General features: G+C 47.4%; 1 protein-coding gene across 2 annotated transcripts; it reads right to left on the reverse strand.

Moving 5' to 3' along the window:
- Positions 1-14,939, reverse strand: LOC129711063 (uncharacterized). 2 transcript variants are annotated; one of them, XM_055658426.1, is made up of 5 exons: positions 14,748-14,939; positions 12,947-13,824; positions 9,052-9,260; positions 4,898-5,047; positions 1-3,396 (listed from the first exon to the last, which is right to left on the reverse strand). In XM_055658426.1, exons 1-5 carry the CDS (start codon positions 14,884-14,886, stop codon positions 3,393-3,395), a joined length of 1,380 nt encoding a protein of 459 aa, XP_055514401.1. In that variant the 5' UTR covers positions 14,887-14,939; the 3' UTR covers positions 1-3,392. The 2 variants fall into 2 exon arrangements, with proteins under 2 accessions (XP_055514401.1, XP_055514400.1); XM_055658425.1 differs by having other exon boundaries at positions 4,898-5,050.
- Positions 14,940-15,159: the final 220 nt, after the last annotated feature.

Consider the following 15,159-nt stretch of genomic DNA (forward strand, 5'->3'; position numbering starts at 1 on the left):
TGAGTTTCTCCAGCTTTTTTGTGTAACCTTCGATTCTCCAGCATCTGCAGTTCCTTCTTAAACTCTGGAAGAGACCTTGTCCTTGTGGAAATTGTCGAGGTTGTCTGAAAGCACTTGTGCAAGCCCTGACAATTCCAAAACAGATTTATCCTGTTTACAGTCAGTTGTTTAACCTGCAGTTACTACACTTGAGCATAGAAGCTAAAATTGATATCTGTATAAATGTAAATCCCCCAATAGTTTTTTAATGTAACTTTAATCTGAATTATTCAGCAAGACGGGTGAGGCATGTCTACTGAACACATCACTGCTGTTGTGTCATCTTGTCTTTGGTGTAAACCAACATCTACAGTTCCTTCTCACACAACAAGAATATGCTGAGACAGATACTAAATGCTGGAGTAACTCAGCGGGGCAGGCACCGTCTCTGCAGAGAAGGAATAGGTGACTTTTCAGGTGGAGACCTTCTTCACACTGAGTGTCAGGTGAGAGGTAGACACAGAGGTAAGGAAGGGTAAGGTGTGAAAAAAAGACATCAAAAGAGATGCGAATCAAGGTAAATATAGAATAGATCAATTTTGGCTAGGAAAAGGAAAATGTATTTATAATGCTGAGGATTTATAAGGCACAGGTCAAACCGCACTTGGAGTATTGTGAGTATTGTGGGCCCCGTACCGTAAGAGAGATATACATCGTTAGAGAGGGTCCAGAGGACTATCTTTGATCGGACTTTATCTTTCCCTAATCGCGTTATTTCCTTAATCATACTTCTGTACACTGTGGACGGCTCGATTGTAATCATGTATCGTCTTTCCGCTGACTGGTTAGCTTGCAACAAAAGCTTTTCACTGTACCTCGGTGCATGTGAACCGTGAATGAATAAACTAAACTAGGAGATTTATAGTCCAGCTTTGCAATAGTGTTTGATCTAACACAATTCATTTCAAGCATAACGGATGCTTGACTGCTAGACTTAGTGTGGAAACTATCTTGTCAGTGCAAACATCAGTGCAACTGCATTCAATCACAGAAATATTTAAAAATACTATTTTTATTCCGAGTTTAAAATAAATACACCAGCAAATTCTATCGTAATAAAAAAAATTGTCATTCATTTTCGAGACAAAGTGCAATTAATATGAACATTAAATCATATATCAAAACAATGCTTGCTCTCAGAAGGGATGTTTATGAAGATGTTACCAGGACTAGAGGGTGTGAACTATAAGGAGAGGTTGAGTCGGCTGGGACTCTATTCCCTGGAGCGCAGGTGGATGAGGGATGATCTTACAAAGGTGTATAAAATCATGAGAGGAATTGATCGGGTGGATGCACAAAGTCTCTTGCCCAGAGTAGGTGAATTGAGGACCAGAGGACATAGGTTTAAAGTGAAAGGGAAAAGATTTAATAGGAATCTGAGGGGTGACTTTTTCACACAAAGGGTGGCGGGTGCATGGAACAGGCTGCCAGAGGAGGTAGTTGAAGGGCCTGTCCCACTTGGGTGTCATTTGCACGTAATTTACGTGACATCATTTAGGCGTCACGATGCGCGCATGGTGCGTGATGATGTAGGCAGTGATGCGCGGTCGAGCACGGCGCCCCAGGATTTTGGGATGTACAAAATCTTCACGCGCCATCTGCATGACGTGCAAATGACGCCCAAGTGGGACACGTCCTTGAGGCTGTGACTATCCCAACACTTAAGAAACAGTTAGACAGGTACATGGTTAGGACAGGTTTGGAGTGATATGGACCAAACGCAGGTAGGTGGGACTAGTGTAGCTGGGACTTGTTGGCCAGTATGGGCAAGTTGGGCCGAAGGGCCTGTTTCCACACTGTATGACCCTCTGGCAAATGTTCCGTTTCAATTATCCAAAAATTAAAAAATTCATGTGCTGAAAATGCAGAACTAAAACAGAAAATGCCAGAAATACTCATCAGACCAGACTGCAGAAGAGAATGAATGTTTCAGATGAAAGACCAAATGAAATAATTCCCTATTTTCCCTCTCCTTGATTCATGAACTTTGTTTCTCTCCCTCTCTTTCCCGTTTTAGATGAGCTGTTTTCTGGGGGGTGAATGGCTGTTACTCACACCCCTGGATTGTCCCTGCAGTAAACGTGCTCCGTCATCCTGGAGTAGAGATATTAGTTCACATGGAATCCCCCACTCACGTTGAAGATCATCGTGGTCGGGGCACTTTTAAATTGTAAATTGTTCCTAGCGTATAGAATGGTGCTAGTGTACAGGTGATCGCTGGTCCGTGCAGACTCGGTGGGCCGAAGGGCCTGTTTCCGCGCTGTATCTCTAAAGACGGTGTTGGTTGTTTGACTCTAGCTTCAGTTATTGTGTATGGATGATGAGTGAGATGCAGAGGAGAATATTTAGGAGGCTCCCTCAGCTACAGTGAGGCCACTGAGTCTCTCAACTACATTCAAACAAAGATTGAATATACGATCACTCAATCTGAAGGAGGGTTTCGGACTGAAACGTTGCCTATTTCCTTCGCTCCATAGATGCTGCTGCACCCGCTGTGTTTCTCCAGCATTTTTGTCTACCTTTGATTTTCCAGCATCTGCAGTTACTTCTTAAACACCCAGTATGGCCATGTCTTCACAGACTCTTATTTCAGGAAAGTTGCCATTTGTATCTCGTGCTGCCTCGGCAAGGCCACCAACATCATCAAGGTCGAGTCGCACCCTGCCCACTCCCTCTTCTCCCCTCTCCCGTCAGGCAAAAGGTACAGAAGTGTGAAAACGCACACCACCAGATTCAGGGTTAGTTTTTTCCCAGTTGTTACCAGGCAATTGAATCATCCTACCACAACCAGAGAGGAGTGCTGAATCACTATCTTCCTCTTTGGTGACCCTCGGACTATCCTTGATCGGACTTTGGTCGGTTTGCCTTGCACTAAACGTTATTGCCTTATCATGTAATCTACACACTGTAAATGGATCGCTTGTAATCATGTGTTGTCTTCTGCTGACTGGATAGCACGCAACAAAAGCTTTTCACTGTACCTCGGTACACGTGACAATGAACTCAACTGAACAGGTAGGATGGCGATTTGGTGGCTGGAACTCCAATCCAATTGCTATAAGCAGAACAGAGCAAGAGTGGAAAACATGATGTAGACAAGACATCCTGATCTCTCCCCTCCTGGACTCTGGAGATTTGCACTCGAAGCAAAAAAAATGGAGGTGTGTTGTTATACTTCACAAAGCAGTATTGTCCAGATAAGGGAGATGACGAAATACGTTTTAAAACTAAATCCAACACAAAGCAACAAATGCACACTGAAGTTATTGTGTGCTCTTGAAAGCCGAGGAATGATGTTCAGTTCTCATTTGTACAAACGCCTGTGTTCTTTGGTCTTATTGTGTCCAATGTCGCTACCTGAGAGTGAAGGCAAAAGGCAAGTTGGGTAAATTCATAGCCACAGTGGGAAAGAATCGTTGCCCATTTATTTCCCCCTAAACTCAAATATCTTATTCATATCCTTCAACCTTGCTTCTCCATTGTGCTAAATGCAAAAGTCTCCCGCACTAACTCTTTTATGTTCAGGGTTTCTGATCTCATTTCCCACTCCATCTTTTTCTGTTTTCCTGCCGCTTTTGGACTTTTAAAATACAAACTGGAGTCAACAAACCAAAACTAATTCAGTTGCTGCCCTGAAAGTGATCAACATTGAAATATCTTTGGCTGAATTTCTCAGTTCAACAAAGGTAAGTCGCTGCAGTTGGCAATGTAACTCAGTCACTCTCAACAATACGACATTGGGTGGCATGGTGGCACAGTGGTAGAGTTGCTGCCTCATAGCGCCAGGGTCCCAGGTTCGATTCTGACTACGGGTGCTGTCTATACGCAGTTTGTACATTCTCCCCGTGACTGTGTGGGTTTTCTCCAGGTGCTCCGGTTTCCTCCCATGCTGCTAAGGAGGTTGATAGGCTTGGTATCAATGTAAAATTGTCCCTGGTGTGCGTAGGGTCATGTGAATGTGGCGGGAATCGCTGGTCGGTGCGGACTTGGTGGGCCGAAGGGCCTGTTTCTGCGCTGTATCTCTAAACTAAATACTAAATAAATCGGTAAAATCGAATAAAGAAATTCTGTTTTAAAGGGACCTCCCGAATATGAAGATCAATTTCCTCTTTACACCACAGCTGGAGATAAGAACATTGTTCTGTATGTGATTCACTGTCCACTGGGTGAAGATTCCAGTCCTGAACGGCACATTCCTCATTGTGAGACTCTGACCTAAATACCTCAGCCAGAAGAAGCATCTACAGCCAAGCCCTCAATGATGTTTGAAGAACTCAAAAGCTATGTGGAGAAGGCAGGAGACTGGGGTTGAGAGGGAAAGATAGATCAGCCGTGATTGATGGGCTGAATGTCATAATTCTGTTCCTGTGACTTTTGAACATATTTTTCGATCAGGTCACCTGTCTTTCCTCTAAACTTTCGATCGTATCTGCCCAGTCTGCTTGCCTCTCATGGAGATAGAATCATTAGAGAGCCCCTTGGCCCAACTTGCCTAGGCCGGCCAACATGTCCCATCTACACTAGTCCCTCAACCCTAACCCTAACCCTACATCAGTCTGAAGAAGGGTTTCGGCCCGAAACGTTGCCTATTTCCTTCGCTCCATAGATGCTGCTGCACCCTCTGAGTTTCTCCAGCACTTTTGTCTACCTTCCCTCTAGACCTGTCCTATCCACGTACCCGTCCACATGTTCTCCTCACGAGAAAGCACCCCCCCCCCCACCAAACTGCTGTCTCCAAAGACTAACTTGGTGACCCTTCCTTGTGCTCCCTCCTTGGCAAGTCCATTGTTTCTGAAGTGATTAGTGCTGTCTCTCCCACACAATGACTCTCACACGGACCACAAAGCTACGACAATACCTGTTTTTGGACAGGTTGAGCCTGATGGGCAATTTATCTCCTGGGAGATTTGCTGGCGGACACATGTATCCAGTCTGGCCATCCATTCTATTCTCAGGCCGTCTGTAGAGTGAAATGCTTCTCCTGTCACGTACCCAACCCATTGTGTCTCTACTGAAACAAAAGATAGTTAACAATTTAATTGCTAGTGACACCAAACCTCTCTATATAATTGAGGGCAAGGTTATTTCATTCTAAAATTAATTCCTTGCTGCCCATTTACATATTAAATTTGAGGAAGGACATCCTTGTGATTGAGGCAGTGCAGCGTAGGTTCACGAGATTGATCCCTGGGATGGCGGGACTGTCAAAAGAGGAAAGATTGAAAAGACTAGGCTTGTATTCACTGGGGTTTAGAAGGATGGGGAGAAGGCAGGCACGGGTTATTGATTGGGGACGATCAGCCATGATCAGAATAAATGGCGGTGCAGGCTCGAAGGGCCGAATGGCCTCCTTCTGCACCTATTTTCTATATAAATGGGTCAAACTGCTAATGATACATACAACAGTGAGAACCTTTACAGCCTCCAGGCCAGTGTGTCAGGAAGGCCACCTTCATGTGGGATCATTTTCATGGATATTGCTGTAAACTCCGATTAGATTTTAAGGATTTAAAAAAACTTAGCTATTTGTTTCCAAAAATGTAAATATAGCTGGTGTCCATTAGTCCACAATTACAACAGTGTTGGATCCTGACGTGCCAGTATTTTCCAAGTATTCACTGAAATAGTCAAGCTTACAATTGAGCTCCAGGTTAGGAACAGAAGAAGAATCATACGTGCTCCCCGCATCGTAGCACTGATGAGTTCCTGTCCCCTGTTAATGTCGGCTACTGCCTGGTCACTGATCCTGGCCATCTTGCTAAAGGGCCTGTCCCACTTAGGCAATTTTTTTTTAGGCGACTAGGCTGTAGCCACATGGTCGCCGTGGTGTCGCCCGTATGGTCGTGAGTCTGATAGTATCTGAATGGTGGCCGATTAGGAAAAGGAGAGATGCAACGAGACCTGGGTGTCATGGTACACCAGTCATTGAAAGTAGGCAGGTACACAAAAGAAAGCTGGAGAAACTCAGCGGGTGCAGCAGCATCTATGGAGCGAAGGAAATAGGCAACGTTTCGGGCCGAAACCCTTCTTCAGACTGACTCCTTCTTGAACAATTGAAAGTAGGCATGCAGGTGCAGCAGGCAGTGAAGAAAGCGAATGGTATGTTAGCATTCATAGCAAAAGGATTTGAGTATAGGAGCAGGGAAATTCTACTGCAGTTGTACAGGGTCTTGGTGAGACCACACCTGGAGTATTGCGTACAGTTTTGGTCTCCTAATCCGAGGAAAGACATTCTTGCCATAGAGAAGGTTCACCAGACTGATTCCTGAGATGGCAGGACTTTCATATGAAGAAAGACTGGATAGACTCGGCTTGTACTCGCTAGAATTTAGAAGATTGAGGGGGGATCTTATAGAAACTTACAAAATTCTTAAGGGGTTGGACAGGTTAGATGCAGGAAGATTATTCTCGATGTTGGGGAAGTCCAGAACTAGGGGTCACAGTTTAAGGATAAGAGGGAAGTCTTTTAGGACCAAGATGAGAAAATCATTTTTTACACAGCGAGTGGTGAATCTGTGGAATTCTCTGCCACAGAAGGTAGTTGAGGCCACAGTTCATTGGCTATATTTAAGAGGGAGTTAGATGTGACCCTTGTGGCTAAAGGGATCAGGGGGTATGGAGAGAAGGCAGGTACAGGATACTGAGTTGGATGATCAGCCATGATGATATTGAATGGCGGTGCAGGCTCGAAGGGCCGAATGGCCTCTACTCCTGCACCTATTTTTTATGTTTCTATGAGCCGTCTCCTCAGTCGCCCAAAGAGTCGTAGCGTTTTTCGGGTTGCCGCTGGATTTTCAACATGTTGGAAATTTATCGGCGACAGTGGGTTTGACGCCAGTGAATGTACCTTGACTTCTCCTGACGGGGGCGCTGTCGTAGTTGTCACCATGTGACGTAGGTTGCCGCTGGTGGTGACTTCTGGGGATTTTTTTGTTGTTAAAGTAAAGATTCTATTTCAAATTTTATGTCGAAGGGGAAGTCCAGTCGCTGTTTGTTCGACAACCTGCTACGACCTAATAGCAGCCTAACTGGGACAGGCTCATAGCGACTATAGACGCAAATTGCTGGAGTAACTTAGTGGGTCAGCAATCTTGTGTAAGCCGGCATCTCCAGTTGCTTCCTACATATTGCTGGGTGACTATGTTCTGCTATGTTATCATGGGGGCTCCACCAGCCATCAATGAGACCACCACTATAGATGTAACATTTTTGTGTGGGAACAAACTGCAGATGCTGGCTTACACCAAAGACACAAAATTCTGGAGGAACTCAGTGGGACGGGCGGGAGTCACTCAATTCTGGAGAGAAGGAATGAGTGACGTTTCGGAGTCAAGACCCTTCTTCAGACCCCCTTAGATTTCCCAGTTTCCTCCCACACTCCAAAGACATGAATGAATGAAAACTTTATTGTCATTCAGATATACACCTAGACACAGTGCACCTTGAACGAAATTTCGTTGCATTTGACTCTCCAAAATCAGTTAAAAGTTAAAAGTTCCAGGTGCGTCCATAAAAATGCGTCATGCGCATGGTTCTGTAAAATAAATATATTTTAAAAAGTTTTTAAAAGTGACGATATTTAAAAAGTTCTAGCCTCGGTTTTTTGATTGTTCAGTAATCTTATGGCCTGGGGGATGAAGCTGTTGCAGAACCTGGTTGTCCCGCTCTTCATGCTGTGGTACCTCCTCCCAGAGTTAAGCAGTATGAACAGTCCAAATTGTGGGTGTGTGGGGGCTCTGATAATGCCCTTAGCTCTACTCAGACAGCGCTTGTACCCCATGTCCATGATGGAAGGAAGAGAAGTCCCAGTGATTTTTTTCCGCTGTCCTCACCACTCTCTGAAGGCACTTCCAGTCCGCAGCTGTACAGCTGCCGCACCACGTGGAGATGCAGCTGGTCAGGACCGACTCAATTGTGCTTCTGTAGAATGTTGTGAGGATGGGAGGGTGGAGGTGTAAACTTCTCAACCTGCGGAGGAAGTACAACCGCTGCTGTGCCCGTTTTGCCAGAGATGTGATGTTTGTGGACCAGTTTAAGGTGTCCGTTATATGCACCCCCAGGAACTTGATGCTTTTCACCTGCTCCACTGCTGAGTTGTTGATGCAAAGTGGAGTGTGACTGGGCTGAATTTTCCTTCTGAAGTCGACGACAATCTCCTTGGTTTTGTTCACATTTAGGAGAAGGTTGTTCCTGCTGCACCAGCTCACCAGCTGTTCCACCTCCTCTCTATATGCCTGGTCGTCATTGTTGCGGATGACACTACTGTTGTGTCATCCGCGTATTTGATGATATGGTTAGTAGTGGACCTGGCGACACAGTCATGTGTCATCAATGTAAAGAGCAGCGGACTCAGGACACAGCCCTGAGGGGAGCCGGTGCTCAATGTGATGACCGAGGAGGTGTTCTTCCCCACCCGCACAGACTGGGGTCTTTCAGAAAGAAAATCCAGGATCCAGTTGCATAGTCTGTTATTGAATCCTAAGGGTGCCAGTTACATACAGGTTTTGTAGGTTAATTGAGCTCAGTAAAAATTGTGAATGATCCCTAAAGTGTGTTGGATAATGCTAGTGAACGGGGAGATCGGTGAGCCCTGTTGTATCTCTCTAAAGTCTAAAGTGTTGGAGGAGTCTTTGTTCAGCCAAAATACCGAAATCAATTATTGTTCACTTAATAATAATAATAATATATTTTATTATCATTGCACATAAGTGCAACGAGATTTGGGTACGCAGCTTCCATCCGACATCATAACTTAAGTAACTACTAAAATTTAGGTTTAGATACCCCGAGAACATGGTTTGTACAAAGAACATTACAACAGTAAAATAGTCAAAACAGACTAAAGTGCAGATGTGTCTGTGCGACGTGACCATCCGAGGGAGACACGTCCTTTAAGATCTGATCATTCAGCCAAGACGGCTAGCGGAATGAGAGACCTTTGTGACCCATTGTCGCTCCAAGGACAGTATTTATTCGGTGAACAGTGGGACGGGAAGCGGACGTGACACTTACTCGTTCTGGCCAATGAGCTGGGATGGCTGTGATGTGGACCAGAGCTCCTCCCTCAGTGACTTCAATACCTCAGCAATCAGCACATGGTTGGCACTGGATGTCCTCTTCCTCATTTGGTGCATTAGCTGATGAAACGGGATGGTGGGATCCTCCACGGATCGCTCAAAACTCTGCTTTATTTCCTTAAGATGCAGGTCGGTCAGGTCACTCTGGGGGGGGGGGGAATTAAAGCACAGCACCTCAATGACCTGATAAAACATGAAGTTAATCCGTCGTCCTACCAGTTCCACTGTTTGTATCCTTGTCAGCACGTCTTCCCCGACCAACAATGAACCATTATGGACTCCACCCTTCCTGAGGTCACCCCTCATACTAGCTCTATTCTACACACTAGGGGCAATTTACAGAAGCCAATTAACCTACAAACTCACACATCTTTGGAAACCAGAACACCCGGCAGAAAACCCACACAGTCACAGGCAGAACGTGCAAACTCCGTTCGGAGAGCACCCATAGCCAGGTTCAAAACTGTGAACGTCTGCTGTAAGGCAGCAACTCTACCGCTGTGCCACCGCTCTGCGCCAAGCTTCAATCTTTAAAATTTCTAATCTATTCTATTCCCTACACCAGCCATCTTATGCTGTCTTGAGACGGTTCGAAGTAACTCAAGGGCCTGTCCCACTTACGAGATTTTTTTCGGCGACTTGCCGGCACCCGTCATAGTCGCAGGAGGTCGCCGAAAATGTTCAACATGTTGAAAATCCAAGCGGCGACCAGAATAAGTTACGACTCTTTGGGCGACTACTCACCACCAAACAGGCGCCACCCGCGGGGTGAACGTTTTCGGCGATCTGCTGCGATTATGACGGGTGCCAGCAGTCGCCGTAAAGAATCGGGTAAGTGGGACAGGCCCTTTAGCGTCATCTTCAGTCTCGAGGCGGTTCACAGTAACTTAGCGTTATCCTCAGTCCCAGGGCACTTTAATCTTGGTGTTTGCAGACCCTGCCGCTGTCAAGACTGTCTGCCTCATAACCACCGATCGATTCTGATTTCGACAGAGTTCTGCAGAATAACAGGCGGCAGCAATCTTCCTGCATCAAATCATGGCTCTGTGATATGTGTCTGACCTTGACAGGGTGGACTCTGATTAATGTCTCTGACACTTGTAACTGATGATATCAGCCACTGTTCCTCTCAACTCCGTCCCACACTGTTTAACTGCAGTATTTAATGAATTACTGTGCCATTTCCTTAAGGGCCCGTCCCACTTTCACGACCTAATTCACAACCTTTTTTACTCGTGGACATTTTTCATCAGGCTAGACAAAACGCCCCGACCTACTTGATGCCACGAGTACCTACGGCCTGCTACGACCTGCATCAGGACCTGCTACGACCTACCTATGACCTCCTACGACCTCGTGACGACCATGCTGCGAGTGTGAGTCAAGGGCAAACTCGGCAGAGGTCGTGAATTAGGTCATGAAAGTGGGACAGGCCCTTTACTTAATAATTATGTAATGTCGTGAGGACCTGCGCTTAGTTAATACTAAAACTGAATAATTAGAGCTGACATCTCAATCCATCAGGCTTATCACTCCTGCCCTCAGCCAGTATCCTATATATATACACCTTTATAGCAAGGGTCAAAGGATATTACTTGGGGCATGAAACCCAGTACACACCTTGTCAGCTGAAGCTCAGTGGGAGATAGACAATAGGTGCAGGGCCCTTCGAGCCAGCACCGCCATTCAATGTGATCATGGCTGATCACGCACAATCAGTGCCCCGTTCCTGCCTTCTCCCCATATCCCCTGACTCTGCTATCTTTAAGAGCTCTATCTTGATTCTTGATTCTTTTAATGGCCACACAGCCAGGCTGGTGCAATTTGTTATTGCCAATGCAGCACATAAAAAAAGAATACAAACATGACAATACTAAAGAACTTTAACATGAAAACATCCCCCCACAATGGTTCCCATTATGAGGGAAGGCACAAAGTCCAGTCCCCGACCCCAGTTCCCCCATAGTCGGGCCAATTGAGGCCTCCACAGTTGCCTCTACGGAGGCCCGATGTTCCAGGCCGTTCTATCTAGCTCTCTCTTAAAAGCATCCAGAGAACCGGCCTCCAGGCAGAGAATTCCACAGGCTCACCACTCTCCGTGTGAAAAAGATATCTCAGATGTTTGTGATGAAGAACGAAACAGTTTCTGGAAATATGATAACCAACGTCTGGGCAGTTCTGAGAATGTCCCAGCGTTTAATTTACTTTAGGGAAACAGTGTGGACGCAGGCCCTTTGACCCAACAAGTCCACGCAACCAAAAACCACCCATACACCAGTTCCACCCTGCACACTAGGGTCTATTTACAGAAGCCAATTAACTACAAACCCGCACGTCTTTGGAATGTGGAAGGAAATCATAGCACCTGGAGAAAGCCCACGCAGTCCCCAGCACTAATGCTCGTTGTTTCTTGTTTCGGGCCTCTGTTCTCTAGACATGGACAAGTTGCAGGAGAGTGTTCCTGTCCCCTTGTCAGCCACAAATGATTCACGCTGCGCCTGTCTCCCTGCTCCGGGTGGATCCGCAACGGACATGGAAACAGTGAGGAGCCATTTCCCAAAACACTCGTGCCGAGTTAGTCTCACTCCCCCTACGTCCCAGCTTTGATATTCCTATGAATGGGAAGTTGAAGACTCATGACTGTGAGTGTTCCCAGCGTGTAGCTGTCTGTCTGAGTATCGCACATCCAATCCTTCTTCTGAGGAAGGGCCCCGACCCCAAATGTCACCTGTCCATGTCCTCCAGGGATGCCGCCTGACCCGCTGAGTCACTCCAGCTCTTTGTGTCTGTTTTCCGGTAACGTTAGCTGCCGGACACACGGTACGGACAGAACGGGATAACGGGATATGTTTACATATCTGCTGTGCTCATAGAGTGATACAGCGGCCCTTCGGCTCAACTTGCCCACATCCACCAACATGTCCCAGCTACACTATTCCCACCTGCCTGCATTTGGACCATATCCCTCCAAACCTGTCCTATCCATGTGCCTGTCTAATTGTTTCTTAAACGTTGCAATAATCCTTGTCTCAACTACCTCCTCTGGCAGTTTGTTCCATACACCCACCACCCTCTGTGTACAAAGGTTACCCCTCTGTTAATTGTTTAAGAAGGAACTGCAGATGCAGGAAAATCGAAGGTAGACAAAAATGCAGGAGAAACTCAACGGGTGAGGCAGCATCTATGGAGCGAAGGAAATAGGCAACGTTTCGGGTCGAGACCCTTCTTCAGACCCCTTAGTTCATTGTTCCATTTCGGGACACGACAATAAGGCATTCTTGACTTGTTGACTCTTGTAAGGACAGTAAAACATAACATTCTTGCCATAGTACAGAGAAGGTTCACCAGACTGGTTCATGGGATGGCAGGACTTTAATATGAAGAAAGACTGGATAGACTCGGCTTGTACACGCTAGAATTTAGAAGATTGAGAGGGGATCTTATAGAAACTTACAAAATTCTTAAGAGGTTGGACAGGCTAGATGCAGGAAGATTATTCCCGATGTTGGGGAAGTCCAGAACAAGGGGTCACAGTTTAAGGATAAGAGGGAAGTCTTTTAGGACTGAGATGAGGAAAACATTTTTCACACAGAGAGTGGTGAATCTGTGGAATTCTCGGCCACAGAAGGTAGTTGAGGCCAGTTCATTGGCTATATTTAAGAGGGAGTTAGATGTGGCCCTTGTGGCTAAAGGGATCAGGGGATATGGAGAGAAGGCAGGAATGGGATACTGAGTTGGATGATCAGCCATGACCATATTGAATGGCGGTGCAGGCTCGAAGGGCCGAATGGCCTCCTCCTGCACCTATTTTCTATGTTTCTATATCTCACCTCCTGCCTCAGTGTCGACTGGTCATCTGCTGAGGCTTTGTCCACATGAGTCGTCAGCAAGATCTTGGGGAAGGGAACTAACTGGTTCCGTCGGCACCTGACGGGGTGAAGGACGAGGTCCGGGTTTGCCAAGATGCCGTCTTCAGTCACCTGGAGCAGCCGGAGCTTTGGGCTGGGATCCGCGGCGGTGACGGTTCCGTCCAGACCGTGGCCCCTCTCACGGTCCGGGTGCACGATGGGCGGCAAGGGCACGTGGACCTTCAGCAGCTCGAAGGGACCGTTCTTCCTGGGGCTCCTGGCCAGCGGGCGTGGGTTGGCTTTGCTGATGCCAGCGTTGGCGGGGTGCCGACTCATGGTGGAGATGTCCCCAAGGTAGAGGGGGCTCCCAGCACCCACCTCCTCTGGCATCACCTCCTCTGTGGGTTCGCAGGGCTCGTTGACCCGGGCCAAAACCGGGCGGAGGTCGACTGTGATCCTCCGCACCTCTCTGGCGGGCAGATGTTGAGGAGGGATGGGTGGAGTCTCCGAGTTGCCCCGTTCCCCAGCACCGCTCACTTGCGTTGCCTTGGGGTTGGGCAGAGACCTGACGATGGTGGGCAAGGTGGAGGGTGGCATGCTGGCTCGCCAGTTAACCCTGCTTGGGGCCAGGGTGGCAACGGGCCGTCTCGGCTCCGAGCCCGACCCAATGCTCAGGCAGCGGCTCACCAGCAGGCTGATGTCCTGCCGTTGTGGGGATGGGATCGGTTCCACCTTCCCCCTCCTGTGGTACAGGCCGGCCCTTCGCATCCCGACCAAAGCTGGGATTGAGCTGGGAATGATGCCAATCTCCAAGCCGGTCTCAAATCTCAGCGGCTGCTCGACGCAGAGCGGTGAAACATCTGAAATGCAAAGAAAACATTCATAGAGTCATAGAGCGAGGAAACAGGCCCTTCGGCCCAACTTGCCTGTGCTGACCACTGTGCCCCATCTACTCCAGTCCTACCTGCCTGCCCTTGGCCCATATTCCTCTACACCTGTTCTATCCTCGTACCTGTCCCACTGTGACCATGTAGGGAAAATGTTGACTTAGTTTTGTTTAGAGATACAGCGTGGGAACAGGCCCCTTCGGCCCACCGAGTCCGCGCCGACCAGCGAACCACCTGTGCACTAGTTCTATCCCACACACACACACACACTAGGGACAATTTACAGAAGCCAATTAATGTACAAACCTGCATGTCTTTGGGATGTGGGTGGGAGGAATCTAGAGAACCCGGAAAAAATCCCGCGCAGTCGCAGGGAGAACGTGCAAACTCCGTGCAGAGTGCACCGATAGTTAAAAATTGAACCGGGTCTCTGGCACTGTGAGGCAGCAACTCTAGCTCTGCGCCACCGTGCTGCCCTGTGCCGGCATTGATGGGGTGATGATACGGCTGGGATAATTCACGGGGGGGATGATAACACTGGGACCACGATCATTGTTGGGAATGAAAAAAACACAGAAAGGAGTAAGATAAATAAATGCCTTGGAGTTAAAGAGTATCAGTATTTAGTGTTTGAGAGGGAACTGCAGATGCTGGAGAATCGAAGGTTATACAAAAAAGCTGGAGAAACTCTAAGCATCTATGGAGCGAAGGAAATAGGCAACGTTTCGGGAAGGAAATAGGCAACGTTTCGGGCCGAAACCCGGAAGGGTTTCGGGACGAAACGTTGCCTATTTCCTTCGCTCCATAGATGCTGCTGCACCCGCTGAGTTTCTCCAGCTTTTTTGTGTAACCCTCAGTATTTAGTATCGGCTTTAATAAGGGCCTGTGCCACTTACGTGATTCTTTTTCAGCGACCCGCGGCCACCCGTCACAGACGCAGCAGGGCGCGGGGTGTCGCCTGTACGGCCGTGAGTTGTCGCCCAAAGTAGTCGCACCTTTTTCTGGTCGCCGCTGGATTTTCAACATGTTGAACATTTTCGGCGGCCTGCTGCGACTGTGACGGGTGCCGGCAAGTCACGTAAGTGGGACAGGCCCTTTACACAAAACATCAACAAATACATCAACAAATAGAAAAGAAAGGCACATTAACTTGTTTCGTGCCAAAGGATGTTACCGTCCATCAGGCATTTTTGAAGAGTACTCACTTTGAATGAATGATCTAATTTGTGCCAGGAATTGAATGATCTAATTTGTGCCAGTGAGCTCCAACTACGGACTGTCTAAGCCACCACATCCAGACATGAAAAC

The sequence above is a fragment of the Leucoraja erinacea genome, chromosome 29 (genome assembly GCF_028641065.1).
Source record: "Leucoraja erinacea ecotype New England chromosome 29, Leri_hhj_1, whole genome shotgun sequence".
Lineage (NCBI taxonomy): Eukaryota > Metazoa > Chordata > Chondrichthyes > Rajiformes > Rajidae > Leucoraja > Leucoraja erinaceus.

Coding starts and splice junctions, on each gene's coding strand:
- LOC129711063 (XM_055658425.1), bottom strand. CDS start 14,886: ATGTTCAACATGTTGAAAATCCAGCGGCGACCAGAAAAAGGTGCGACT. Junction 9,261..12,946: donor AGTCGACACTGAGGCAGGAG/GTGAGATATAGA, acceptor CCCCCCCCCCAG/AGTGACCTGACCGACCTGCA. Junction 5,051..9,051: donor CAGCTCATTGGCCAGAACGA/GTAAGTGTCACG, acceptor CTTTTGTTTCAG/TAGAGACACAATGGGTTGGG.